Source organism: Danaus plexippus, chromosome 15 (genome assembly GCF_018135715.1).
Source record: "Danaus plexippus chromosome 15, MEX_DaPlex, whole genome shotgun sequence".
Taxonomy (NCBI): Eukaryota; Metazoa; Arthropoda; class Insecta; order Lepidoptera; family Nymphalidae; genus Danaus; species Danaus plexippus.
The window spans coordinates 485,726-508,381 of NC_083547.1; the positions used below are offsets into that span (position 1 = coordinate 485,726).

Consider the following 22,656-nt stretch of genomic DNA (forward strand, 5'->3'; position numbering starts at 1 on the left):
TGTGATTAGTCAGACGGAAATCGATTCTGGATACTTTTCTAATATGTATTTTTTAAATCTTAATGATCTTTTTTTATAGCTGTTTAAATTGATGAAAAAATAATAATTTTATCGCAAGTCGAATAATAATCAAATCATTTATTACAAACTCGAAGATTATAGGGAATTGTTTTTGTGGAGGAGACGTTTGAGATCATTGATTCCTCTGCTACTTAATCATTTTGGTCTTGAAATTATTTGATGACGATTTTTACTGTGCTGAATACTTTTATTGATTACGATCGTGAAAGCAGATTAGTTAGCAGCCGTTTTTAAAAACAACAATACGAATATATAATATTGTGAATAGGTTAAATTGTAGCAATATTTACAGTAAAAAGATTTGATTGTAGCAAATTAAACAAAGAAGATTTTATTGAAAATACCTAAAGTTAAAGAGCGTGCCCCGTGGCTCTATTTTTAGATTTCATACAAAGTCGACTACGATGATGCGAAGTCTAATTTTGAGAGAATTTATTTTAGAGCTATCTATAAATGACAGTAAACATACTACATAGTAAACTAAATTTCTAATTTTGAGTTCTGATTTTTATTATTTAACTTTGTATTATTTTATCTCTTGACCATGGAATTAGCAAACGGGAATAGAAATATTATTTTCTAAAGATACTTTAATATTTTCGACTGTCTATCGCATGTCGTATCGCAGACTTATGTAAGAAATCCGTTGACCTTGTCTCGTTTATTTGCTATGTATTCCGTAATAATATGCATGTTAAAATGATCATTCTCATATCCAAGTGTGAAAAGTGATTTTAATATCCTAAACAGAATTATTTCCTAAACAATCCGTTAGCTGCGATCCCAAAAAAGTTTCAAGTGTATTGTAGTTTCACAAATAATAACAGCACAATTGTGTCTTGAGCCGCCAAAAATTAAGGACCAAAAAGAAAATTTAGAATAAATATTTCAATATGCTCTACGTAGTTGAAATTTTCGCAGGTCCAGGAGCCCGTCAGACATTTGTAACTGGCCCCTCTCATATCTCGCTTGCCGCGATATCAACGGTGAATAAACTAAATAAGTCACTTGTTCCGGACAAGGCTTTTGTTTCGAATTAAGTCACGCAGGTAAAAGCGATTTAATTTACATCAATATAATACTTAAATATTATAACCAGACCGTATTATCGTATTACAAGCGATTGTCATTCATCCTAAATTTAAAAACATTTTGCTTGGGTAAAGTGCAAGCAGTAGAGCTAAAACCTTTCTTGGAGTGACAGTTCATATACAGAAACCTTTTTAGGAATATGACACAAATACAATGTATAAAATCATGTGTCTAATAACATTGTCAAAATCATAAAATTTTATAGCGTCTCGATTTTAAAACTTAAAAATTTATAAAAACACTGTGATGTTCAACACGGTTTGCAAATCGGAACCTATGGCAGGTTGAAATTTATGTTATAAAATAATTTTCTATTAAAATCCACAGAATTAGTTTAAAAAATTATATTTTGTGCATATAACCAAGTTACGGACTATACCGTAGTTATTCTCGTAAGGGTGACGTTCTAGAATTTTCTTTTATGTTGGGTCTAGAAATAATTAACTAATAAAATATAGATATAATGACTTAATTTTGAATCACCTTTAACATAACGTTTTATCCTTGGCTAGTTGTTGCCTCGGTGGTTAGAATGAGCCAAATTTATGACTTATTTTATCACTCCTCGGATTATCTGAATATCAATTCGACGTAAATTTAAATGTTAATATAAGTTGGAGGATTTTATCAATTTGTTTTACAAATTTATTAAAATTGATCCGATATTTGAAAATCTCGTGTTGTCTGTATGAATGTCAACATGTGTTTTCCATTGTCTTTCAATTATAATTTTATTTATGTTTTTAAATTCCATTATATATATTCGAAGATTTGTTGGACAGTCGTTTTAATACATACATACAGATAAATATTGAAATCTTCAAAACCAGCACACGTAACGATAGAATACAATAACGCTTTTCTTAAAGTTGGTTAAAATACATCTGATTGTCAAAAAGATTTTTGACTCCCCCTTTACGTTTATTGGTAATATTTTATATATGTACATTTGTAGAAAATGACAATGCCGGTCTTAAGAAACGACCTCGTCCTGTGTTATACAAGAGAGCGCAATCTGTCAGTCCCATCGCCAGAAAACCTCGGAGGGTCAGTTAGACAGTCATAAATGAAATCCCCCTTGCTTCATTGTAAACATTACTTTAATTACATTACTTTCCCAGACTCCCTCTGTAGTGAGAAAGATTGCCAACACGAGAAGATGCCAAAGTTTATCTCCATCGAATGTGAGTATTTTTTTCAGCTATAATTTTATAAATCTTCATTCTGTCAATATATTTCGCGTCACAACCTAACATATAACACAGTGTGATCATGAAATTATATTTTGGTAACTATATATCCATTTTTATATTATATTTTTAATTTGAAACATTAAAAGGATCTCCTTAATTTTTGACAAATACAGGAATATACAGTTGCTATCCGAGCGGAACCGACGCAGCAAACTAATAAGATGGTATCAGATCAATCTCAGAGCTACACGAGTGAAAAGTCCGGTTGGTGTCATATATCATAATGTATTGTACTTAAACGAAACGCTCCTTAAACTTGTTTTTCTTGGATTTTTTTAGAAAAAGAACCCGTCATACCGCAATGCATTCTGACAAAAACCTTGCGAGCGTTAGCCACAAAGAAGAGAGAGTTTATTAAGTTAAGGAAGAATTTGATTGCTCAGCAAGTAATTGACTAAAATATTTAAATGGCAATACAAATTGTGAAGTCGTAACTCTTATTATTTAATTATTTTTAGAATACCGTATTAGAGCATTTTGCAGCAGTGAAGGAGTTAGAATCGAGAGCTGGTATGCCAGACGAAAGTCTAGGAGAAATGAGAATACTTTCTTTGAAGGGCTGGCCAGCGCACGACCTTCTACTTCTTGTGAGGGACGATTTTTCGACTCCAATAAATAATGAAATTGATGGAGTTTTTGGTATATATTACAACAACTTATATAAAGTGCTATCTATGTTTAGGAATTTAAAAAAATCCAAAAATAGACTATGATTTGCAAATGATCTATTTCTTACTATTAGGTCCTCAGGTTTGGCAGCAACTGGTTGGGCATCTGCAACCCATACCAGAGGAGGTGCTGGGTATGGGTGCCGACATCATGGCCAGGAGGTTGGATATGCTCAACATGCTAAGATGCAAACATCGCAACGACCGTTCCACATATCTTACGGTTCGTTTCCAGTCTCTTGTTTTTATCTGAATTTGATCGATTGATTAACGGCTACTTGCATTACTTCAGAATTTGGAGTGGAAGACAAAAAACCACGAATTCGACAATGAAACTGAACAGTTACATAAAATGGTGGTTGGAACTGCTGAGAATTTGAAAGCTAAAATCAACTACTCCATGGACCTTGCAAAGTGAGTTGCTATATGATTAAACCTAACTTAAACCAAGTAACTTGCAGAATAAGACCAGCAATGTTGTTTATCTCTAAACGTGGAAATGATATGAAATGTTTTGAATTATTTATTTAGGATTCCATGGATAGATCGTGATGCTATGATCAAGAAAATTGAACGCGTTACAAAAGAAAACCTGACGCTGCAACATAAAATCGAGGAACTGATTAAGAAGGAACAAATAAATCAAGAAATCAAAGAGAGAGACGGACGGAAATCAGATGTCTCTGTTAATCATCAGGTCTTGAGTGTTGTTTTATTGAAATTTCTGCGTGTTCGTTATGAATAGCAAACTATTTATAGAAACTTGTTGGCCCAGTATATCCTATTCGGTACCGTATATAGAAAAATACTTTCGAATTTGTTTCCATGCTGTCGTTAACTACGTGGCTACATACGATATTTTGCATGTTAAGTGATAAAAATTGTTATTTACTGATCTTAAAACACTCAGTTTAGAAATTTTAGTCTCTTAATAAAGCTGATGACGGGTTAGTTCTTTCCATTGAAACGAAGTGCAGTTTTTCCGTAGATTAAGTATTTGTCATAATGTTTTTATCTCTGTACAATGTGTCTTACCACCATTCAAATTATTCAAATCATTTTAAAGATGTATAGATTCTTCCAATTTTCGTCAACTTATTTAAAATAATATAAACTTATATTAATGTATGATCTTGATTGGGACGGGAAACCCTTCCTACATCTGACGGCTTTATTTAGTTTGGCGATCAACAGTAATCATTATCCTTACCTCCTTCTTCGTTCCACGTCACATACTCATCGAAACCGTCACCCCTACTCCATTGGCACGATATCACTTGACAACCCCAGTTAGTCACACAAGTTTAAATGTTTTGAATGTAGGCATTATTTGAAGAATTGAAAAAGGAGCGCGAAGTGCGAGAATCTCTTAAGGAAGTGGTAAATGGAGCTGAGAGTATGCTGAGGGTGGCTCGAGCTCGGATAGTGACACTGGAGAGACAGCTCAAGGAAGTCCGAACTGAACTCGATACGGCTCGTCGCAAGTACAAGGATATGGAACAACTTGTAAACAATGAAAATTTAGTAATTATGTTTAATGCAGATCATGTTAAGTCAGTGTTCGGAAAATTGTAGTTTAATTTATTAAAACATAGCGTGCTCTTTCTAATTTTAATTCGTTATTACAGTATCGTAACCGGGAGTTCAGCTATGACGCACGTTCAAAGAAGATGTTAGAGGTTTCCAAAACCGGAGAAATGACGATTGAAGCGTTGTCACGTCAGAGAGACGCGCTCGAGATCAGGTTGCTATAACAAAAGTATCAAACAGCGTGCACAATGAACATTTTTGGTTCATTGCGTCAGTCACCGAGTTGTGGCGTTGTTCATATTGCTGGTTACATATCCTTGATTTGTGTTAAGTTTGTCAAAAGAACAGAGAGCATCAATTATATTCGTAATTTTTTTACATAAAACATATTTAGTGAGATACTTACTATACATTTTTATGGACTTCAAAATTTGTGAGGAATGAAGGAAAAATGTTAAGATTATACACTTCTCTAAAGTTCTCTTTATAGTCTACGAATGTTCTTAATTATTTTTCAAATATATAAATAGGATATTATTAAAATTTAAAGAGTTAAGGAGTTAAGGGAGATAGCAGAAAATGCAGAACGTACAGAGGAAGCGCGCCAGGCGGAACTTAAGGCGAAGACAGAACTGCTGGAGCAAAAAATAGCAGAACAGGTGACATGACAATAGCCTTTTTCTATGAACCCGTTTATTATTAAGAATTGTTTTTACACAAAAGGTACTAAAAAGATATAAAAATGTCAAGCTTTATTTTTGTTGCCAGGAAAGAAACAAGAATACTGCTGAAGGACAAGTGGCTGAATTAAAAGGTCGGGTTAGAGAGCTCGAAGACCAATTGCTGTCTTTACGAGAACGAACAGTTCGCTTAGTGGATCTGGAACGAAGACGCTGTGGTGATTACATACCTTCAAAAGGTTCGTCCATTGATACGTTGATCGAAAATAGTGTCAAACACATGTTACACCACGCAATCCTAATGTACTTTTGTTTAAAGAAAGTGAACCGTCTGATCGAGAGACTGAAATTTGGAAAGAATTGCAAGTGACTCGGGTTACTCTATCGCGGGCAGAAGAAGAACTACGTCTGAGCAGGGCTGATAAAGACAGCTTTTTAGAGTCTTTATCTCAAATTGCGGTAATTTAAACAATTAAAATATATATATCAATATCATGCAGTTATTATATCTACAGCTTAACTGCTGTTACAGCAAATGGAGAGGACTGACAAGGAAGACAAGATGTCTGCAGAATTAGTAAAGAAAGAACAGCACATACGGAAATTACAGAATATAATCGAAGAACAGCGAGAAAACGAGAAAATCATGCAAGTACTTCACTTAATGTATTAGCAGTTCCATCTACTCCATAGGAACAGGTTGCGCTGACAGAGAAAGACCCTTCAATAATTAATGTACCGAATACTGAAAGTCAAACGCTGATATCTCTTAATAAACTTATACATTTTTCGTTAGGGAGCACACCATGACAGACTATGAAAATCAGCTGGCGACGCTGCGTCTTGAGGTAAAACGTTTGAGAAATTATGATTGCTACACCAAGGACACTCAGTATCAAGATCTTCAGACTGAGGTTTGCAGGTTTTGGTTGTCTGAAGCAGTTGATGCAAAGACCTGGTGCTTGCACAGTTTCCATGATTCTTCTTTTTAAAAATTATCTTTTTATTATTTTAAAAGCTGTTGGAATTACAAATGCAAGTGGAGACGTTGTCTCGTGAGCGGTCGGCCTTAGTGTCAGCCGCGGCTTCACGAGCGCTCATGTTGGAGAGGCACGAGAGGGCTGCGGACTTGTTCGCCAAGATCACTCGGGCGAGGAAAGACCTTGAAGCTCAGTTAGAGGATAACGCCTTGCCCCGTATATCTGACGGTCTTCAAGCTGAGGTGACTATCTCTTATTTAGAAAATAAGTACCGAATCATATGACACGACATGACGTCTATTTAGAAATATATATTAGAATGTTTTGAGTATTAATTCAGTGAATATGTAGTGAGTTGTTTTAGCTGGACAAAAATATAAAAATGTCATGGTTAATGTCATTGTTGTTTCTTAATACAAACGAATAGATATCTAAATCCGTGTCGTCTATCTGCGCGTCGTCCGCCGAGACCTGGTCTGCTTTAAAAGCTGAGCGGGCTCGTGTGTTGCGTCTCGAAAGCGCCGTGGTCTCACAGAGCATACAACTGGAGAGGGAGACCAGAGTTAGGACTCAACTCGAAAGACGGAGGGCCACGTTGGAGAGAGAACTATTCCGGACCCGTCACGATACTTCCTGTAGCAAGATTTCCTCAAATCCAAGTTTGGTATTTTTATAAAGATAAAAAACACCTTTGTGTATAGTTATTTTAGATTTTTTTTCTTATTTATTCACTTCTTAGTAACGTAGTTTCATGAATTTAATATTTTAACAACTGTCACAAGTTCTCATAGATTTGGGCTTATTTAACCTATTTTTTTATTTCAGATTCGACCATTTTCTTCCCTTAGGTGATTGGTAACAAATATGAAGAAATTTAAATAATTTACAAAACGTCAATTTGTAATAAATTATAATTTATACATTTGAAAACCTTTCATTTCACACATCATTTTTTAATATTTCTACAAACGCCATAAAACTAACATCCCATTCAAGCGAGGGGGTGACCGGCGAATTTAAACATTTTACTCTTTTTATCAATTCTCGATTGATCAGGAAGGAGGTTTTTTAAGTATTTTTCAGCTGGGTATTTAGCTTGGCCTGGCCTATTGTGGTATATTAAATTACTTTCATTAAAAGCCATCAGATCGTCTGCGTTGGGAGGGGGCATCCACTTCTGTGTTTCAATATGGGTGATGGCCTGCTTTCGGTCGAGATTGTCATAATCGTATTTAGAATCATTTGATAAATCGTATGTTTTCTTGACGAAATTTCCCATGACTATTTTAGTGGGTGTTTTAACATTTTCTTGTTGAATTTGATTGTGTTCGTCGTAAAATCGTTTTGTGTGATGGTTGTCCAAAACCTCAAGGTTTCTGTAGTCGCTGTAGCTTTCCTTGGCAGCCAGCAACTGCTTCTCATATGGCGCTTCAATCTCTTCCTCGAGTATCTTTATTAAGTTATCTAAATGTTCGAATTGCGGAGCTCTGTTTAGTTTTTTCTCAATATAACATTCACAGTCCTTAAGCTTCATCTCCAGCGAATGAATCTTGTCGTGGTCTTTTCGTTTTTGTATCGCAGCTCTGCAGTTTTGATCTTCCAAGGTGAGAATGATTTTCTCGAGTTGACATATTTGTTGTTTCCTTGTTTCAATGTTGGTGATTAGTGAGTTAATTTCTGTATTCTTCTCTTCGATTTCTTGACTGAGGTGTATTATGTTATTTTGTTCTTCCTCCTTTTCGGACATAATTTGTAAAATATTCTTTCTTTCCTTGAGTATTTCGTCTTGCTCCCTGAGCGTCTCTTCTACTTCATTTAATTCGCCTCTCTTCATGAAGATATCCTCTGTTATTTTATTCAAGTCCTCCTTGGCTTTGGACAACAACGAGTTTTGTTCTTCAACCTACAAATATATGTCACTATGTGATTTCTAAAATTTATTTCTATGTAAATTTCTACAGGAAAAGGACGAGAAGGCGACCAAGTCTACAAACAAGTGACAGCTGAATAAACATTAATTACCAGATTGCGAAGGTTATTCAAATCTTTTAATTCACCGAAGTGTTCTTGCAAAATTTTTATTTGCTCTTTAAAATCGATCAACTGACTTTCATACATTTTCATTTTACTTTCACTGAAATGTTAAGAAAAATATCGATATAAAGAAGTCGTCAAAAAAACAGAAGAAAACTTTGTCAATAATCGAATCTCAAACGGTAGCAGTATGAACAGTAAGGTGACAGATAACCTTTCTTGTATCTGTCGCTCCATATGTTCCTGTTTGTTTTCCAGTATTGCTATATATTCTTCCTTTTTCTTAATCTCTCCTTTTAGTTTCTCTTCCAACATGTGACACCTCTTATAATCAGTCTGCAATGTTCCTGTCGTTATATTATAATGTTCAATCTAAATCTCTATCGTATCTAATCTTAACTAACCTCCATTTCTTTTATAACTTTACTGTGTTCTGAGACAAAGTTCTTATATTTTGCTAAATCGGAATTAGTTTTTTCGAGCTTTTCTCTCGTTTCCTCAAACTGATCTTTATATTTAACTGTTTCTTCTGAAAGAAAAACTTCTTTTTAAAATATATTAAGTATCCTTTGAATAATGTCGTCTTAACTTTAACCATTTACTAACGGACCAATGTAATATACACATAGTGTCTAGATTATAGCACCTGTCATCCCAAACGGTTTCCTTTCATTTCATCCATGTTTCTCTACAGTATATTAAACTCAAAACCTCTATACATATATATGCAGTATGCTCAGTACACTCAGCACTTACTAAACGCCGCTTCCATGTCCTTATACTCTCCGAGGAGCTGAGCGTATCGTTCCTCTGTATCCGCTATCCGTGCGCTCTGGGACTCCACGGTATTTCTCAAACTCAGATTCTCTTCCTTTGAATGTTTATATTTCTTTTCAACGTCCATTAGTTTTGTCACATTTTTATTCAGTTCCTGGTTAACGTTGTTGACGGACTCGCTGTATTGTTCAGACAATTCCTCCAATTTCTTTTTAAAGTCTTCTTTCCTAAAAAGCAAATTTTATAAAATACTTTGGATATTGATCCGTTTGTAATCTCGTTAAGGGACTGACTCAGCCTGCAATGATTCCCTCGCAGCGGCTATCTCTTCCAGCTGCAATGTGTTTTTCCTCATCGATTCCTTTAATTTATTTAATTCCACATCAAAGTCCTTTTGAAGTTGTTCGTTCTGTGGAGGATTAGTTGAGTAAGTTCACTGATGTCATACAGTTACTATTTTTATGAAGACGACGTGTATATCTGTGACCACCGCCACCCCTAACAACTCGCTCAGTTAATTTCAAGGTTCTGCATGTCCTTATGAAATGTGTAAATAAATAATTTTAAAACATCGTCACCAACTTGATCATGTAATTGCTGCACGGTGCGCTCCAAGGATCTCGTCCTGTTCCTGGCGTGGCTCAGAGAACTCTCCAACTGCAGCGACCTTTCCTCGCCGATCTTCACCTGACCTTCGGCCCTTGACAGCCTGTCCTTTATAGTCATTCTCTTGATATTTTCTTCTTTTAGTTCTTTTTCAAGTTCCTTGTGAAGTTAAATGAACATAAGAATTGAACGACAAATGGTTAATTTATAAAGACTACATAATGTATGAACATATAGAATAATTGCACCTATATTTTTTGTGTTATTTTATAGAGTAATCACTGAATACCTCGATCCTCAACTTATTGTTGTAGGACTTTTGTTGCTCGCAAATATGTATTCGTTTTTGGAGGTCCTTATTCTGGGAATTCAACTCGGACAAAGTACACGTTAGTTCTTCGTTTTGCATTTGAAGGCGGACTGCTTCGTTCCAATAAGTTCTTAGAAAAAATCAAATCGAATTCAATTTAACAAATTTCTAACTGTTAATATTTACACACTAGTCACACACTAGAACTGACCTCAAGTAGTCGTTTATCTCATTGAGGAACTCGCTCTTAGAGTTCTGTAAGCTGCTGTAAATCATGTCATTCTCTTCGTTGAATTCGTTGACTTTTTTTAAAAGTTTTTGTTTCGAATACTCCTGCGATATAATATAAATACGATCTTTTTATATTTTTCTCGTTTCAAACGTTCGTTTATTTATTTGTCTAAACTATTTCAATCGACAGCTAATATATGGATCCTATTAAGACGTGATGATGGTCACCTTCACTGAATTGTTCAAGAAGCTGTGAAACCAGTCAATGAACTCTTTTCTCTTGACGAGGGTCTGTTCGCATGTGGCGACGAGCTTCGACGGCATGTCATTTACCCTTTTCAAATCAATCGTTAAACCCCTCGGGGAGAGTTGTTCATTTTCTGGACAGAATGTAAACTTAAATTAAAAAATACTGCTAAAATATAAAAGATGACAACACAAGATAGGCTTCAAATAATAGGCAGTAGTTTAAAACAATAGAAAATCCTATCGATCGTATTTCCCCTCCCGTATCGTTACGACCCGAACCTTCTTTCTTAACTTTTGATCCAGCACACAGCTGGAGCAGCTGCCCCGGCGACATGTTGGCCACATTCATCACGCGCAGATCCTCGGCGGACGGCAGGCTGGCTGGGTGGCCCAGCACTCGCAGCTTCTCCTTTGTGTTGCGGAGGATGGCGTATACTTCCAGTATGGTTTTCTGTGATTTATATTTAATGTATTTGTTAAGGCTCAGTATATTCATACACATTATTCTTCGTCCTCTGCATTTGGATCCAAGTGCCAAAACAATTATTAAGTCATTCTTAGAGATTCAATCTATCAGCATACCAAGCTATATTCGTAAACCTTTTCATTGAAAATAGAAATTTACCTATAAATAAAAACATTACGAGATCCAATAAAACTTTATTTTTGAGAAGTGACTAAAGATCACTACAAGAATCAATCAAAATAATATAGTCAAAATTATTATTGGATTTCACGATAAAGGTTCTAAGTTAAATCCTTTTCGAGGAACGTTTTCCCAGAATCCTCGAGTTTTGTAAATTATATATTTTTTACAATTCGCGTCCCGCTGAGATGATGTATGACTTATGGACCTGTTCGGATCCGGTATGGTAACGGGATCAAAATTATTCTGTTGTTTATATTTTGCTTTAGCTTTTACACCCGTCGCTGCTCGCACGCGACTTATACATGCTTGTATTTTGTTTAGTTCAAGCCGTTCGATTTGCTTATAAAGTTTATATTAAATTACAGATGCTAAATGTATCGACAATATGAACAGATACGTTTGGTTCTCCACGTAAAGTTCTTCGAAATTACGAATAACTTTTCTGTGACATACAAAACAAAATATACGCCCTGTTTAGGTGAAATGAAAGATATGACCTGTCGATTATAAAGTTCGCTTTTCATTTCCTGAAACTGCAGTATTTTTTCTTGCCAGTTGTTTTTGAGGTAGGCGATCTTATCACTACGAGATGTAACTGATTCTGTGAAATCAAATCCTGAAGATTAACTCGTTGAATGTTTTTTCCAATCATTAATTATATTCTATACGATACATTTAATACTACATTCGTAAACATTACAACCTTCTTCGTTGGAATCGTAGAACAAGTTCTTCATATCACTATAAAGCTGGGCAGCGTCAGTGGAATCCTTTTGGTTCAGCTCCAATTCTTCACACTTCTTTATGGTCTCCTGGTAGGAAAAAATGAAATAAAAATGACATGGTTATTATACGCGTCAGGCTTTTTGAATATTTGAATACCTGGTCAGGTAAATTGGATCTTTGATACGTAGCTTTGGATAGTAACATTTTCTGAAAGATAAATATGTTATTTTAGATATTTTTTCTATAAACAATCACTATCCCACTGCACGTAACATACCTGTCTTAAGGGTATTGTTATAATTTGTCTGGTTGTTTTGTTGGGGCTGTCATTATAGTTATCGTTGTTCAATTGTCTTTTTATGAAGGGCCTCTAAAACGTAAAAAAAATGAGTGTGGCCAGCAAACCGACAAGACACGTCGTGTGTGGACCGAATGAAAGAGATATATAATATATGACTACGCTTCAAAGGGTAAAGCAAAGTATAACATTCAGCATTCACTACTTGGTCTGGAACAGACAGAGCCTTACGAGTGGTGTTGTAATTATAAATTATGTTTAATCTGAGGCTCGAATTCCTTCTAAATTAATATCTTTATTTTAAAGCTTAGTTAGAACAAACTTTTTTTACTTTCGATATCGGCAACAACCTCTCTCGCTCCAGTCTGGCGGACCGTGTCATATTCGGTATCATTTCTATGGTGTCATCAAATATTTTGTTACTCTTTGTAGCTGACTGAAGTTGTATAATGTACACAGTACGTGAGTGGCCTTTATATACTTAAAACAAAAGAAATACGTTTCTGTTATCTGAAATAAATTCTAACCTCGTTCGACCTCGGCCTGATGGACGGTTTGTATTTCTGTAAATTTTTAGATTATTACATTGTGATAAATGTATTGTGATTATAACAAGGTAATAGAAATACGATGTAAACTATGTTGGTATGGAGAGTGTTATGAATAACTTTCATTGGGTTCCTATATCTAGTGAACAACTTCTATAAAGTGTTTAGAGAGGGTTTTTTATATTATTTTAGTACTCACAGTATCAGGCATCGCTTTATTAGCGGAAGGAGTGCGTTGTCGAGTCGGCGTTAATCGCTGTGGTATCTTACATTTAGCATAACCCATTGCTCCTTCATTTTTTGCTGCGATTATAAATGTATGAAAAAGCGGTATAATTGTTCATGCTATAGCATTGTATGAAGCTAATAAAATAGTAATGTCCAGTTAAAATATGCATATAAATCCCACCTTGTACTTTAGGCTCCAGAGACATAATAGTCCAGTATTGTTACGGAAAAATCTGACTATAGAATGTGATATACAAAACAAAAACAGCTAAAATATAATGCATAAAGAAATATTAAGACAAAAGAGTTATAAAGTTTGTAAATATTATACCAAATAATTTGTAATTGCGTTCTCAAGCCAAAAAAAGAGCAAAACTGACACTCGTGTTGTCACTTAGGCCAGGCGTTAAAGGTTTTATATTCACATAGAAAAGAGTTTAAAGCTATGTCACAGATAATTAAAAAACACCCGACTAAAGTAATGGCCGTTAAAATATATTTCGTTAGTTTTAAAATGAGAAGCATTTCAAATCACAGCAGACCATATTAAATGTCATCAAAATTGTAGAATGTTCAAGTTTTACGATTCAATCCATGCTTCATAGTTATTAGAAATAAAAGGTATTACACCTTCGCATCTTCCAATTGTTCAGTGTTTTTGAAATAATGACAACTACCAAATCGTTAAGAGACAAGTCCTGTAAGTACTATTTTGATATAAAGATATATGGCCGTTACTCGCTGGTGTGAGTGTTGTGAGTTTTATTATATTATTGAGACAGATATGGAATGGTTGTTTATGAATAAAAATATGAGATGAGAAAAGATTTGACAGCGCGTAGTTAAGTTTGAGATCAATATTGATGATTATCCTATCAGATACATCATGTCCCCGGGTGACTCCACGACCCACGGCGGCGTCAGCTGCACGAGCCGCGAGGAACGCCTCCAATAGGAACTTATCCTTGCCAACACCCCAACGAACGTCTCCGACAAGAACGACGTCACCTGTTTCATCAAAAGTATATCAAAGTCATAGTATCTGCAATCCCAAACTTGGTTAAATTTGAGATTAGAAATGTACTGTACATGTATATTTCTTCCCTCAGATAAAAACTACGTTTTCACGCAATGGACAGAGATCCGAATCCAAAACCGAAATTAAAGTTTGTAGTCATTTCTATCTTAAAAAATTATTAGACGGTGGCTAGATGTTGATTAATTGATTGGTTCGATTTCAGATAAATAGGAATACTGAGAATCAGTTTTTGGAACCCGACTGTGAGGTAGGAAAGATAAATGTAAATTTATTTGTCAGAGTTTTTTTATACTTGATATAATTCAAAGTCAAAAATTGCAGGCTGGTATAAAACAAGACAGTTCTTACATAAAAGACCCTGGATCTGTCATATCTGAGAATATAACAAACGAGAAGGTGTTGTGTTTAAATGAAGAAGTCAATGAACCATTTCTAAACACTATCGAAACACTAGGTGCGTATTTTATGTAACAGTAAGTAAAAAAAATGTTATTTCACATTTTATTGAATATTTCCCAGACATACAACACATGGAGGTAAACCCTGGAGCTTACGTGGAATCAGTGGAAACAGGTAAACATTACTTGTAATATATTATCGGTATTTCCACAAAAGCCATTTTTGAAGTAAAAGAGAATAAAACTCCCATCGAAGAGAGCAAGCGGCGTCCCCCCACGCCGGTGTTCAGTCGTCCGCAGACCCCGCGGAGCTCAACGAGTCGACCGCAAACTCCCCGCCAAGTACCGACTCCGCGGCTCCCAACTCCTCGCAGCCGTCCCAGCACCCCACAGAAGAGTGCACCGCGAGTCAAAACACCCACACTGCAACCTCGCCCTTCAACCCCCAGCTCGCAAGCAACGAACGGCGACGATCTTATAGTAGCCTACTCCACCAAGCGGAAGCAATTCCACCGCTTGAAAAAGGAACTCGACCTGAAACAAGTATGGCAACTGTTGTACAAAAACTCATTAATCACAGAAAACTGTCACAAAATCCTACGACGGTTTTTACTCGAATCTTTGAATCTAACATTTATATAATGAATTATGTTGAGATAGCGAATGTCCTATATTGTCGTTTTAGATATTTTTTTAAACAATGAACGGTGCCTGGCAGCATTACATACAGATTGAAGCAATAATATATAACAAGATAAGCAGATAATTCAAATTCATTTCAAACAGCTTCGAAGATCGCAAAAAATACACTTAAATAAATAGAGCAACTGTATATGCATTATGATAAATGACACATCCTTAAATTCTAACTTATTAATTTTATTTTTAGTTCATTATATTACATGGCTCATAAATGATCAACACGTTGGCTTCTTACTAAGATCATTTAAAACCGAGATAATTTGTTCAGCAAGCCGTGCTAGAACTTTTCGAAACCTTGCGTGATCTGCGCCCTAAGCTGCCGGGAGAGCAGCCAGTCGGAGTGGAAGGAGAGCTGGTGGTGTTTAACGTGGCGGACTGGGCGCCTGAGGAGGTGACGCAACTGTGCCGAGACGCCGCCGCCTCTTCCTTCAACGAAGGCACCGTGGAGCTCATCAACACTACTGTCGCTATAGGTCAGACACGAGTTACATTGAAGTGAAACCCTTTCATATTAATATCTTGTTTGTAAAAATCACGATCAGATGAAAACGCATTGGGAGAAGTGGAAACGAAAGTGTTGAACATTCCCGGATATTTTGCGGAACTATGTCTCCAGGCATTTACAGCACGTCAAGAGCTGATTGATTGGATTAAAGATTTAGTCGAAAAAAAGGTTAGTAATGTCCTGCAAGATCTCATACTCTTGAAACTTATGATTAATGCGATGTTATATTTCTATTTGTGTCAGGAAATTCTGAACGAGGATGTTATGGACCGAATTTCTGCTTACAATAACCAGGGCCTCCATTTATGCGAAACTCTACGAGAGTTGAAGTCCAAAGCTGATGAGGCCGTGAATACTGTAACGCTGTTGTTAAAGTATTTCAAACATAACATCTATTACTTGGCTATTGTTTTTGAAACAAATCTACGAATTTCTAAATAAGCCTACCGTTCACTTTCTAACAGACGAGCTTGCAATGAACGTTCAACACTTGTAACAGTTGGAGAGTCTTTAGTTCGAGAAGTCGCAAGACTACGTCAAGATCTTGAAAACCGGTCTGTAGTCGTGGAGGAAATTCATGAACCACGCGTCGACCCGGAAATGAATAAGGCTCTAGAGGTGAGTCGACTGATAGATGTTCGGTCAAAAGAATAGGTGTTACGTAATGGTTTTATTTGTTTTGTTCAGGATCTACGTAGTGAATTAGAAGAGGAGCGGATTGCCAAAACGGCAGTGAAAGACAAGTTGGCAAGCGCCGAAACGCAACTGCGCCAGATGCGTTTGCGAATTTCGAAAATGGACCGACAGCTTCGGGAGGCAGACGCCAGCATAATCAGTCTGACAGAAACTGTTAAATCTTCAGAGGACAAGGTAATATAAATGAAAAACAGTTTAACTGGACTTTGGACAATTTTACTAATTTTTTTTTTGCCTTACAGATCAGACAACGAGAAGTACATTTTGAGGCCAGAGCGAGGAAGTTAAAAGAAACTTTAAAAACTGGAGAAGTAGCTAGTAACCATTTGGCGCAACAACGTGACGCTCTGCAAATAGAGTGAGACAAAAAATAACGTTCATGTGCGCCCACAACTTGGACGTCTATTTAAAGATATCTTTTGCTTCAGAGTGAATCAACTTAAGGATCAAATACAAACAATGACAGCTCAGCACAAAACGGACGTTCAGGAACTGAATCAAAGAATAAAGGATATGACGTTTACTGCTGAAGAAAATAAAATATCGACACAGACTCTGCTTGAAGAAAACCAAAATCTTCAATCCCTCCTCGGCGAAAGCAAACATTGCAACGAGGAATTGAAATCCAAAATAACTGATCTGGAAAACAGTAAACCAAATCCAGGTACAGATAATAAATACAATATCAGATTTTTATTTAACGAGTGATATTTATTTATGACATATGTGTTTAAAGACTTGCCAACGGAAAGAGAAATGGATTTATGGGCGGAATTACAAGCAACTAAAGACACACTACGGATGACTGAAGACGAGATCACGGCTTGCAAGAGAGAGAAGATACGCTTTTTGGAGAGCCTTTCAAAAATTGCTGTAACTAATTATTTTAATACGATCGTTACTTACTTAAATTTTAACTTTACTAGTTGATTTTCTTTCAGTCTTATATACCCGATAGCTTTTACAGTATTATCGATAAAGGTGATGTCATATGGATAGCTTTATGTCTCCGGAAAATATCCGCCTAACGCCTAACACATTGACTTGCAGGAATCCGACGATAAAATAGGATTACAACAAAAATTATCTGCCGAGTTACTCAATAAGGAAGAAATATTATCAAAAATGCAAACACAAATACGAGATTTAACTAAGAGTATCAAGCTAAAGTAAACAAAGCTGCCAAAATTAATAAAGTTCGTTCTTTTACATGTAGATCTTAACGTTACGGTAAAATGACTGTTCCAGTGAACAGAAGGTCATTCAATATGAACAGTTTGTCAGAGACATACAAGCGCATAACCGTGCAGTGGCCAACTGTAAGGAAGCACCTAACGGCATCAGTTATGAAGACTTACAGCAGGAGGTAAAAGTTATTTATTTATTTTTTAGCAAGACCGTTAGTTCAGAAGAATTATACGATGTAGGGAATATTTGCGAACATAATAGATATACATCCAAATTAAAACTTGGAATGCTAATTTCATCTAATTTTAAAATTCAAAGATTATGAACCTCAAGATGAACCTCTTGGACGCAGTCCACCGCAACGATGAACTGTCGGAAGTCTTGGCACAGAAGGAGCAGCAACTAGAACACCAGGACAAAACGTCACGTGCTCAGACAAAAGTCATTAAGGTGACTTCCTTTACTTGGAAATCGGTTCACGACAGCACAGTTTATCATGAAAGACACAATTTTCTTCAACTTGGTCTTGGTTTTCATTTATTTATTTATTTTTTTAATAACCGCACAGGTTCGCGAAGAGTTGATCAATTTGCTTAAAAACAAAGAGACCGAGCAGAGCCGGGAGCTCGCTGGACTACAGCAAGATTTAGAGCATCGAATGAGGATAGTTGACGAAGTGAGGCGCTTTATTTTTAATTATTTAAGGATTTTTTTTATATTATTAAGTAGCAAAATACACATATACCAATATTTTTAATCAAAACATTAATTAACCCCAGTTTCAGTTCTAAATGCGATTATTCACGCGTTTTATCTCGTCCGGAATGTTTCTTTTACTTTTGCCAAGTCTTTGATGGAATTAAATCATTCAAATATTCTTCTTAGTTTAATATCCTATATCAAATTTGAGGTGAACAAGCAGATAGCAGAAAAGGCGGACGAGATTCAAGAGCTGTTTAGCACGTTAGAGAACAAACAACAGCAAATCCACCGCCTGGAAAAGATTGTGCTGGCGCTGGAGGAGCAACAGCGACGGGCGCAGGCTCAACGCACGCGGCATGAGGAGAAAATAGCGGCACTAGAACACGAGCTGGCAGCTGGAGGGATCAGAAAGGAACGGTCAGTTTGTATCATTTTTACATATTAGTCCATTTTATAATAGTTTTAAACAATAATAATATTTATGATCCTTATTTGTTTTATTTTCAGGAAATTTCTTTTCTTTTAATTTCGGATAAAAATTTTGCGGAGACGTGGAACATGTTGATTTTTTGTCAAGTGGGTTAAAGTTTTAGTCAAATTTATATTGTTTTTGTGATTATTGTTTGTAATAAAAGATTTTAGAAGTCCAAAATGCCTCTTATTAAAAGATAAATTTATTTCGTAATATGCTAAACATAAAAAAATGTCACCAATTTTGAAATTTCTACTTTTGAGTCAAAACAAAAGCTATATAAATAAGGATCGCCCTCATAGTAGCATTTTTACAGAAATGTAATGCAAATGTTAAAATATCTTTAATTTGCCTCAATTAACTAGAAGTTGAATCTCATACTTAAGCATTAATGGTCTGTTGTCAATAGTCAAGCTCTGTGAACGTCATTCAATTTAATATATGAAGATAAAGATGTGAAAAGTGAAATTAATGCTAGATACGCTTTGTAACAGAAAATTATAAGTTAGGAAAAGTGGTTAAGAATTATAGATTGATATTAATTTATATTTAATTATTATTTTATCATAGTGTGAATCAATAACACAAAATGTCTGAACGGAAAGTTCTAAACGTAAGTATTAATAAATTCAATATTTTCTTATGCGTAGAAATAACAAAACAATGTTTTATCGGTAGTTATATTTACAAATAAATACATAAAATTAGTAATACTTTTATTACGGAATGGGCACATTTTGTGTAAATTAATATGAGATTGTGAAATGGTTTCTAATTCATGGATCATCCTTTCTAACTTCGTGTTTTAGAAATACTATCCCCCGGATTTCGATCCCTCAAAAATCCCACGTATGAAATTGGCTAAAAATCGCCAATATACGGTAAGACTGATGGCTCCTTTCAACATGAGATGTGCTACTTGTGGAGAATATATTTATAAAGGAAAAAAATTTAATGCTCGGAAAGAAGACGTTGAAAATGAAGATTATCTTGGTATTAGAATATACAGATTTTATATAAAGGTATGTATACTGTACTGTTTGTCTTATGATTGGGCCAAAATGAACATTTTATTATTAAATTAAATAATCACATATTATATGAACAAATATACTTAGTGTTAAATCTATCAACTACAGTGCACCCGATGTTTACAAGAGATATCATTCAAGACCGACCCAAAGAACACAGACTATGAGATAGAAGCCGGCGCTACCAGGAACTTTATGGCCTTGAAACTGGCAGAGGAACAGGCCAAGAAAGAGGAAGACGAACAAAAGGAAGAAGAAGCCAACAATCCCATGAAACTCTTAGGTATTCCAGAATAGAATAGAATGTGCTTTATTATACAAATAAATATGCATATAATAATAATTCTATATGAGAAAGTACATTAAAATTATTCAGTAAGCTGGCCATGATTATGATAAAATGTTTATACATTGTTACGGCTATACCGTAAACACACAACAACACAAGTATAGACCGGAAACAGTGGAAAATATACATGGAAATATAAATGGTACACTTGACCGATCATATACAGTTTGGAATAAGTTAACCTGTTATTATAACATATTTGACTTAAATACTAATGTTAATGATGAATTGAATATACTGTGCATTCATTATATAACACTTATTGTTAAAGTCTCTGTTTCTCATTTAAAAATGTTATGTAAAGAAGAATATTTTTTTACCTGTTCATAATAAAATATTAAGTTTGTTTAATATTCAATGCAATAGGTTTATAAATTTGCTCAAATCTTGTTGATGTTGATATTATTGGTATTGTTTTGTGTGGCACAAGTGTGATGAATGGGAATTACTGCCCTTATAACTTAGTTGATGTGGTCGGTATATAATTCTTATCTATTTGCTTCTGATTTTATACCAGTTCATGTGAATGAACGAAAAATGTATTAATGTAACTTTGTATTAATTTAATATTTAAACATTCTTATTCAGAATACAGAACAGAACAATCTAAACAGGAGATAGAGAGATTGGAGAGTCTCGAGGAGCTCAAGGAGTTGAACAGGAGACAGAGGACCGTGGACTATGAGGGGATGTTGAAACAGTACCAGGGAGAGACGGCAGAGGAGAGACGAGCCAGGGAAGAGAGAGAAGACGATGACTTCATTAAGTATGGACCAATATTAATATACATATTCTACATAGTTTTATATATTCTGGACACATTGATATCATTGGAAATAGATTCGGTTAAATAGACATGGTTTTCAATAGTTTAAGAATGAATGATGTGCCCTTGACAGTGAGAAATAGTGTTTTGTACCAATTGTAAGTGTGAACATTGAACCATAAACAAAACTTTGCAAGTCTATTACTTGATGTAGTTTATATTGGTTTCTGCCTGAAATTTCGTCTGCGTGGACTCAGAATCACATGCCAGTGAAATATAGTCTTTGTCACGTAATGCATCAGTACATTTGTTACATGTCATCCTCAAATTATAGGAATAGCAAGTCCATTAAAATTCATTCTGTCAATTAAATACTAACGTGGGTATAACTTAGGCATTGTGTGAAACTAACAGGGCCATATCTGGATATGGACTAACAGACTTATAAGTCCCCAGCTGTAGGTGAGTTGAAATGAGACTTAAGAGAGTGTAGGTTTATTAAATATCTTGATAATTGAAAATGTACATAGATAAAAAATATATTATTAAATGTTAAGGAATCAAACCTAAAAGGTCTCTGAAAAGAAACAAAGGAAAAAGAATAGTTTAAAATATTATATGTATTGAACAAAACCTAATTTCCTAATGACCTTAAATTGTTTTTCTCATTGTTATATAAAATTTTTCAGATCAATAAAGTTCAACAGCGGTCTGAAGCACAAGATCGTGAGCGAAGAGATCGTAGAAGAGTTGGAAGAAGACGGACCCAAGACAAAAAACATTAAAATAGATGAACCTTCGAGCAGGGTGACGGACCACAAAAAGAATGAAGCCTGGAAGAGGAGCCTCGGAGTCACCAGGAAACCACTGTCTAACCTGGTCAAAACAAAGAGAATGGACGGAGCCAGTAGTGATACAACTCAGACAGCCAAGAAGGAAGAGAAGGAATCAAGTGCCAAAGCCACCGGGCTGGCATTACTAGCAAGTTATTCAGGAAGTGACAGCGACTAGGAAATGTATTGTTAGAGACTGGGAGAACGATAATAATAATTTAATTTAACAGTAACTAGATGTGGTGGATATTAAAACCATTTTTACATCAGTAAACATGAGCTTTTTCCTTTAAATTTTTTAACCCATTATAGTTGTATCAAGATAGTTTCGTTTGTTGTGAACACGACTGATGACAGTTAAGTTAAAAATAATGTTTCTGTTTTAGGAACTAGTAATTATATTTGTTTTTAAAATTTTATTATTTATACATCTTTAAACAGATTATAAAAAAAAAGAAATTGATGAAATATTTATAAAGGTATTGGTAACACTAAAAATGTCATAGTTGACATTTCTTTATCTGTCTTTTTTTCTTTATTGTAGGTTATTGTCGGTTTTAAACTGTTATAAAGCCTAAAAGATAATGAATTGTACGGTAAGTGTGATGGAAACAATATTTATAAGCTAAACGCCATCAGTTCAGATGTATTGTGACTATAGTAACACCCGAAAGGATTTTGTGTTTTGACAGACATGTAAGAAGTAATTTACTTATATTACAAAACGTAATCGTTATAAAAACTTCACATGATCCTTAATTCTGGATGAAATAGTTCATAGATGAGAACAAGGAGTAGCATGAGGTTTAAATTATATATTCGTGGAATTTTGACGTTTTTATAACAAGTCCACGGTATAGTGTAACCCTACCGCTGATGAGGATCTTGTTTGTGTTCTCTAAACATATGTATTATCTATTGTGATCAACTTATAAGCTAATAAATACTTTAAACAACGAGTCTTACAACCAATACAGGCAAACACAAAAATAGAGTTAAGAATTACTTATTACATTTAAATAATTACGCACTGTT

The 22,656-nt window shown here is 35.0% G+C and overlaps 4 protein-coding genes across 11 annotated transcripts; 3 read left to right on the plus strand and 1 right to left on the minus strand.

Annotated features, from left to right (window-relative positions):
* Positions 1-1,341: 1,341 nt before the first annotated feature.
* On the plus strand, positions 1,342-7,201 carry LOC116766112 (myosin heavy chain, non-muscle-like). 2 transcript variants are annotated; one of them, XM_061523011.1, is made up of 19 exons: positions 1,342-1,456; positions 2,129-2,220; positions 2,295-2,357; positions 2,540-2,630; positions 2,706-2,812; positions 2,885-3,065; positions 3,169-3,317; positions 3,387-3,508; positions 3,626-3,791; positions 4,418-4,618; positions 4,723-4,838; positions 5,175-5,283; positions 5,393-5,543; positions 5,624-5,763; positions 5,837-5,956; positions 6,105-6,218; positions 6,323-6,526; positions 6,712-6,943; positions 7,110-7,201. In XM_061523011.1, the coding sequence occupies exons 1-19, from the start codon at positions 1,420-1,422 to the stop codon at positions 7,130-7,132; spliced, it is 2,418 nt and encodes an 805-aa protein (XP_061378995.1). In that variant the 5' UTR covers positions 1,342-1,419; the 3' UTR covers positions 7,133-7,201. The 2 variants fall into 2 exon arrangements, with proteins under 2 accessions (XP_061378995.1, XP_061378996.1); XM_061523012.1 differs by having other exon boundaries at positions 4,418-4,600.
* LOC116766109 (myosin-9-like) lies at positions 7,140-13,350 on the minus strand. 5 transcript variants are annotated; one of them, XM_032655777.2, is made up of 19 exons: positions 13,122-13,350; positions 12,912-13,015; positions 12,692-12,727; positions 12,496-12,600; positions 12,144-12,236; positions 12,023-12,073; positions 11,844-11,952; positions 11,638-11,741; positions 10,771-10,942; positions 10,471-10,622; positions 10,223-10,344; positions 9,991-10,141; positions 9,678-9,860; positions 9,389-9,504; positions 9,075-9,322; positions 8,723-8,847; positions 8,533-8,654; positions 8,307-8,418; positions 7,140-8,187 (listed from the first exon to the last, which is right to left on the minus strand). In XM_032655777.2, exons 1-19 carry the CDS (start codon positions 13,144-13,146, stop codon positions 7,276-7,278), a joined length of 3,042 nt encoding a protein of 1,013 aa, XP_032511668.2. In that variant the 5' UTR covers positions 13,147-13,350; the 3' UTR covers positions 7,140-7,275. The 5 variants fall into 5 exon arrangements, with proteins under 5 accessions (XP_032511668.2, XP_032511667.2, XP_032511669.2 ...); XM_032655776.2 differs by having other exon boundaries at positions 12,487-12,600; XM_032655778.2 differs by lacking the exon at positions 12,496-12,600 and having other exon boundaries at positions 13,122-13,348.
* Positions 13,351-13,433: 83 nt separating this feature from the next.
* On the plus strand, positions 13,434-18,792 carry LOC116766415 (trichohyalin-like). 3 transcript variants are annotated; one of them, XM_061523007.1, is made up of 21 exons: positions 13,436-13,640; positions 13,820-13,962; positions 14,050-14,106; positions 14,182-14,226; positions 14,301-14,433; positions 14,499-14,552; positions 14,613-14,920; positions 15,348-15,552; positions 15,622-15,752; positions 15,828-15,958; positions 16,049-16,202; positions 16,272-16,454; positions 16,523-16,638; positions 16,709-16,944; positions 17,017-17,153; positions 17,331-17,449; positions 17,529-17,646; positions 17,787-17,918; positions 18,037-18,144; positions 18,379-18,587; positions 18,678-18,792. In XM_061523007.1, the coding sequence occupies exons 1-21, from the start codon at positions 13,607-13,609 to the stop codon at positions 18,694-18,696; spliced, it is 2,772 nt and encodes a 923-aa protein (XP_061378991.1). In that variant the 5' UTR covers positions 13,436-13,606; the 3' UTR covers positions 18,697-18,792. The 3 variants fall into 3 exon arrangements, with proteins under 3 accessions (XP_061378992.1, XP_061378991.1, XP_032512145.2); XM_032656254.2 differs by having other exon boundaries at positions 13,437-13,640; positions 14,634-14,920; XM_061523008.1 differs by lacking the exon at positions 18,037-18,144 and having other exon boundaries at positions 13,434-13,640.
* A 268-nt stretch (positions 18,793-19,060) lies between these two features.
* Positions 19,061-21,895, plus strand: LOC116766116 (splicing factor YJU2). Its single transcript, XM_032655789.2, has 5 exons — positions 19,061-19,255; positions 19,452-19,664; positions 19,782-19,956; positions 20,611-20,788; positions 21,478-21,895. The coding sequence occupies exons 1-5, from the start codon at positions 19,232-19,234 to the stop codon at positions 21,797-21,799; spliced, it is 912 nt and encodes a 303-aa protein (XP_032511680.1). The 5' UTR covers positions 19,061-19,231; the 3' UTR covers positions 21,800-21,895.
* The last annotated feature ends 761 nt before the right edge of the window (positions 21,896-22,656 follow it).